Below are 6,000 nucleotides of genomic sequence, written 5' to 3' on the forward strand. Positions count from 1 at the left end.
TTGGCTACAGTATGACTCACATATAAAGCAAAATGAAATCAACTTTATGGCAATGCTTAAGAGAGGCAAAATGAAAATGGACTTAGTCACACACAAGCTTATTTCCTCTAAGGAGCAGCCTACTTACCCCTGATTACAAACATAGTGAGCCTGTGAACCAAACTCCATACTTCCATTTACAAAGATAACTTGGCCATTCGTGGGATCAGCTAGGTTGGAACACTGTTTTCCTAAAAGCAAAAGATCAAACTTGTTTTATACCCATTTCAAAATAGATCTGAATCAAATTCAAAATTCTATATGGCTTGTTAGAACTCATGGGAATATTACTACTTTTATTATTATTTTCTTGCTTTAACTATTATAATGCCACATAAGATTCTTAATTACCCAGGCAACCAATTGTGATGAAAACAATTCCCTGGAGATTTTTCAAAGCCTGAATGCATGGCTATCTAAAAACCTACATTCACACGAGAAAACGATCATTTCAGTAGTAAAATACATACTCTAAAATGTGTGAAAATCTCTAGAGCAATAAAAAGTTTTTTGAATTAAAAAAAAAAATTTGTTTACTTACTTTTACAGCCCTCCTGGAGAGACGACCATGTTTTATTTTCCTGACAGACAAGAGCGAGGACTTGACCAGGAGTCACTGGCTGGAAACCCAGACGACATTCATACAGAATCCGATGCCCAGGAGGATAACCGGATGTAGTGTTACCCTGGGGTGTCACAGTGACAAATCCAGGACTATAACTGGATGCAGGGTCAGCCTTGGGCTTCATAGTGACAAATCTTGGCGGATCACCACAGGCATCTAGAAATAGAGAGAATAAGAGCATAAAAATAAGTCCTTTTATCTTCTTCACCAGACAGGGACTGTGGCCTGGCAGCAGATAGGGAGGCAGTACAGGACAAACGGAAAAGTTCTTAGCAAGATTTTCTATGTGCCCTGCCTACTTTAAACAACAACCTATGAGCTTCTGGCCTGTTGGAGAATACGATGAATTTTAATTCAGCAGTAAATGGAAGAGACAGCATCAATGTGCCTGGTTCTGAAATGTAAATATGTTTATAGGTCCGTAGCCTTCCCCACTTCTTTCTAAATTCATCATCTCAAAACCCACCTCTCTTCCAAGAAGTCTCCTATAGCGCTATGTTCAGATTATTCTTCCAGAGTTTGAAACACAAACATATTAGGCCGTTTTCTCTCAGAAGACATGGGCCCAGAAGGCAGGAATCAGATGCCTTCTTTTTCTACTGAACTGTATACTCAGTTGTAACTCAAGATATGCTGAGAGGTGAATATAAAATATACATTGAGGGATTAATAAATCAAAATAAATAGGGACCAAAGTATTTCAAAATACTTCATTTGTTTTCTATTAGTGAACTGAACATTTTTTAAGTGATATATAGAGACACTGTAAATATCAAAATATAATATTTGGATAGCATTATATGAAAAAAAACTTGCTCTCCTGGGTATTAAATATGATTTCATTTTCCTTCACAGATCAATCCTTCAGAAGCTCCGTAAGGTAGCTGGGTTGTTTATCCAATACATCCTGACATAAAGCTACTATCCTGAGATGCTTTTAGAGTTTTTTACTTCTGGGGTTTTTGCAGGGAATGTTGGGGGAAAATTTTTTCTCCCTAGAATAATGTCATTTCTATTTCAGCAAGTCCTCTTCCTTTTAAGTACCTGGGCACTTGACAACCTAACAGATCTGTTAGAAAAATCATATAAAATCATGTGATGGAGACACATCACGTCCTAAAGGGCTAAAGGAAAGCAGAGGCCTCGCGTACAAGGGAAACGAGACAGACCTATTTTGATCCCTGGGGAACATTTACTTACTCCCTGATCTAGGTCTTACTTCAGATTGAGAGAATTCTAAACAAGTGAAATATCACTCTTCTTTCCCTCATATTCTATATTCACTTTCCCTCTATATTCTTTTCCATGATATTCTAAATTCTAAAACTTCTCTCTTGATACTAGTCCAACATTTCACTTATAACATGACTTATATCATGTCAAGTTAACTGCGCCAACATTTATCAAATGTTTCCAACATTTCTACTTTGCTGATCATGATACATGAATTTTCCTCCATTAACTGCCCATAACAAACCAAAATCAAAAAGCCACAGGTATTAATGTTAAATTTACTGAATACTCTGAGACACACATTCTATTTTTTATAACAGAAAAGAATATGGGCTAGAAATGTTATATAATTCCATTTTAGATAAAAACACACATCATCATTCAAGTATATCCTGGAAGCACGAAGAAAGAACTCAAGTGACCATGCATATGATTAAGCTATATGTGTTCTTTGCTTTATGCATTCAATTTTAGTAACTATCTTGAAAACATAAAAAGAAGGGAGAATTTCTGATATGACTCTCACATACAGTGTATGGACAAACAAATGTCAATTGGTATTTTTAATCCATTCAGCTAACTTCAAGTATCTCTTCCAAATAACATGCATCATGAAAAACATGCTTTCAACAATATGCAGTTTAGAACGTTTGCTTTGGAAATCAGTGGATTATAAGCTTCATACACTGTAATGACTGAGTCCGATATCATATTTTTATCATCAAATTTCCCCTTTCTCAGAATACTGAATCCTTTTTCCTATAAGGATTTTCAAACACTGTCAGCATCAAAAAATCATATCTTGACTCCCTTTTTCCTAGAGAATTTACAGTGTAAACATTACCGGGCTGCAATGCTGTACTTTGATGAGTTATAGTCCATGGGGTCCCAAAAGAGCTGGACAACACTGAGCACACACACACACACACGGTGCTATATTTAACAGGTGCCATTATATAATTCCATAGGCTGCATTCAGAAAATTCTCCAGTTTTCCAGATGAGTTTCAGAAAGGTGAAATAGTCTCTACTATGCGTCAAGAGAACTGCCCACCTCCGTACACTTACAAAAGTTGTCTAAGCACTCCCTACTTGCTTGCCAAAGTTATAAAAATAACTCTCTGAGTCAAGCATAGGCCCACGTCCCTGCCCAGGTGGTACCTTTGAATAATCACGGTCTCTGACCAAAACTAGAACTCTAGTGAAACCTAAAGACTCTTTCCGATTTTTGCCTACACAACCTATTTTTAACCTTCCTTTGGCTCCTCAAAACGGAGGCTTTAACATTTACACCTATCCATTTTATTTCTCACATTCTACTCATTTCTAGACCTTAGGAAAAAAAAAAAAATCTACCAGGTTCAAGCAAATAGCCAGCCTCCTTCTAGGTAAATTCAGCCTCATTCTCTGTCCCTCACCCTCAGTAATTCGAGTTAACCTGCCTGTACCATCTGGAGCTATTGATCATTCTCTTAGCTCCCTCATGGCTGAAAAACTCTTTCCTTGCTATCTATATTAACTGGGTACCAAGTTGCCTGTTAACCTGAATTACAAAAAGCGCCCTTTTCCCCTTGCAAACCTTCTAACCCTAGCCAGGGCCTGCTCTCAGCAGAGACAACGTGCACCACACAGGCTCCGCAGGCCCCCACTTTCAAGGCAAGAAGCTTTCCTGTTCCGCATTCGGCCCAGCTGGACTGGCCACTTCCTCAAAGCACATACCTGGGTACACCTAGCCCGGACTCCCCTAATCCTAGACAGGCCCCGCGGGGCACCAGGCATCACCCCGCCCCGGAAAAAAAAAACACAGGGCCAACTCCCCCAGGAGACACAGCAGCAGCCTAGCAACAACCCCGGACACCGTCACCACCCTGCAGGTGGGTTCTCGCCTTCCCGACTGGATCAGTCCCGGAACCACTCTGGAAGCTTCGGCGAGGGTCCCAACCCGGGCCCAGGTAAACCCCCCAGCCACACCACTAAGGAACGCCGTCTCCGAGGTGCCCACCCCACCCACCCCCCAGTACACTTCAACCCCAACCCCTGACGATCGCGCAGGGACCCGGCCCCGCGCCTGCTGCCCACACCACCAAGGCTCCCAGCAACGCCCAGCCGCCCGGCCCCGCGCCCGCTCCGGTCCCCGTCCCTGGCCGGGGCGCACAGGCTACCGGAGGACGCGAGCAGCACGAGCAGCGGCGCCAGCAGAAGCACCCCGGCGAAACGCCCAGAGGAAGCCAGTCTTTCGGAGCAGCGGGGCGGCGCCTTCCGCGGCGCGCAAGACGCCTTCATTCTCGGAGAAACCAGCAGGACGCCCGAGACTGCTCCGCAGAGACCTTGCTGAGTCCAGCTCCGCCCGATACAAGAGCTGCACGCAGCAACAGCGCGGACGACCTGAGCCCCGCGGCGCACCCAGGGCGGAAGTGACACGGCGAAGGGGGTGGGGCCGACGGGCCGGCGGCCCCTCCCACAGGCCTGAAGGCCCCGCCCACGAGTGGGGAGTGCTGCGCGTCCCGGGGACCCGGACAGCCTTCCGCCCCGTGACTGCCTCTAGCTCCGCCCACTTGCGGACCTACCAGGAAGCCGCTGCGGCTTGCGGGAAATAGCTGGTTCCTCTGGGCTCGGCTTTGTTAAAAGGGACTGTTAACGCCCTGTGCCGGAAGGGTGGAACGTAAACTCCGGGTGACGTTGTTATCGTGTCCGTTTTCCGGAAGGCTGGATTAAAGAATAAAGGGCAGAGACCTAAAAATAGAACCCTAGAGCTCGGGCAAGGGGAGCAGACACGCCCTCAAGACCCCAGTTTGGCCCTGGGATCCAGAATGTCAGGACGCCTCTGCCCTTGCTCAGACTTTGGCATGAGTTAGTGTCAACTCTAAAGTGGCACTTACCAAGAGCCCTGCTGACGACTGAACAGCAAAGTCATTTGCCCCTAGGGAGACTGAACCCCATGCTGCTAGGACTATTGACCTTCAGCAACCCCTGAGGGAGTTCAGGATGGAGTGAGGCTCTCTGTTCTCCAGGGAATCTGGTGGGACGGGTCTTTGGATAGTTGGATATTTTTAGGAACAGGTTTTATGATCTCAATCCTTGCATCTCCTCCTAGCTAGAGAAGCACTAAGTCCCTTCATGGTGACATCAGAGCCTCATGACTAACAAATACCTTTTGTAAAAGGACTGCTTCATGGCATTGAGCTCCCCCTTCACCGAAACTTTATATATTGACTTTCCCCCATCGCCGCTTTGGAGCAGTCTCTCAGAGCTGAGGTGCTGCCTTCCAGGCTGCAGTCCTCATGTTGCCCCAAATAAAACTTAACTCACGACTCTTAAGTTGTACATCTTCTTTTAGTCGACATCAGTCATAATTTGGGGCAATAATTGAGATTTCCATGGCTGAACGTCTGCTACTGAAAGTTTCTCCTGGCCTGATGGATATCAAAATCACAAAAGGTTTGGCCATTGCTCTCGCAACTGCTAAAGTCAGTTCAGTTCAGTTGCTCAGTCATGTCTGACCCTTTGCTACCCCATGGACTGCAGCACGCAAAAAGTTGATTAGTCTCCTCTGTAATTCCCAGGAGAGGACCCCGGGAAGATAAATTATTAAATAACACCAGGCCATTAGCATATGGGGCCTCAACTCTATGGCCTTGCCTTTGAACAACTAAATGTTTTATTGAAGATGAAATACACATGCATGAAAAAACCAGGATAAAGGGTGCCTTAAGTACCACATTTCTGGAAGCAATGAATGTCATTAGAGTTGGAATGGGTAGGAATTAATGAGTGACAACTTTTCTGATGAACCAATCTCTCAATGCTGGAAAATGAAGAATGAGTAAAATTTATTTGTAGAGTTGTGAGTAAAGCTGTATGCCTAGTAATAGGAAAGAAAAGTAATGTGACCATTATTAAACAGCAGACAAAGGAGTTGACATTTTCTTGGTAATAATTGGTAAAGAATAAAAATGTCAACCAATGTGTAAACATTGTGGGCTGGGGGAACCAGTACCCTCAAACTTTTAGTTTTTAACATCACTTTTGCTTGGTTTAAAAGTTTAAATGGACATGACTTTGAAACCACTAGGGCCATTTAGAGTTTACCCCAAGGAAATCATC

At 44.1% G+C, this 6,000-nt stretch overlaps 1 protein-coding gene across 50 annotated transcripts in view; it reads right to left on the minus strand.

Annotated features, from left to right (window-relative positions):
• CD46 (CD46 molecule) overlaps nt 1–4,449 on the minus strand; it is a 39,551-nt gene extending 35,102 nt beyond the window's left edge. For 29 of the 50 annotated variants that reach the window (XM_069544294.1, XM_069544284.1, XM_069544295.1 and 26 more), the window contains exons 1-3: nt 4,059–4,306; nt 581–820; nt 128–230 (exon numbers count right to left, since the gene is read on the minus strand). In XM_069544294.1, the coding sequence (XP_069400395.1) occupies nt 128–230; nt 581–820; nt 4,059–4,179 (464 nt within the window). In that variant the 5' untranslated portion in view covers nt 4,180–4,306. Of the gene's footprint in view, nt 1–127; nt 231–580; nt 821–4,051 lie in introns of all 50 variants that reach the window. The other 21 variants (XM_069544319.1, XM_069544320.1, XM_069544315.1 and 18 more) reach the window with 10 other exon arrangements.
• Nucleotides 4,450–6,000: the final 1,551 nt, after the last annotated feature.

Source organism: Ovis canadensis, chromosome 12 (assembly GCF_042477335.2).
Source record: "Ovis canadensis isolate MfBH-ARS-UI-01 breed Bighorn chromosome 12, ARS-UI_OviCan_v2, whole genome shotgun sequence".
Classification (NCBI taxonomy): Eukaryota; Metazoa; Chordata; class Mammalia; order Artiodactyla; family Bovidae; genus Ovis; species Ovis canadensis.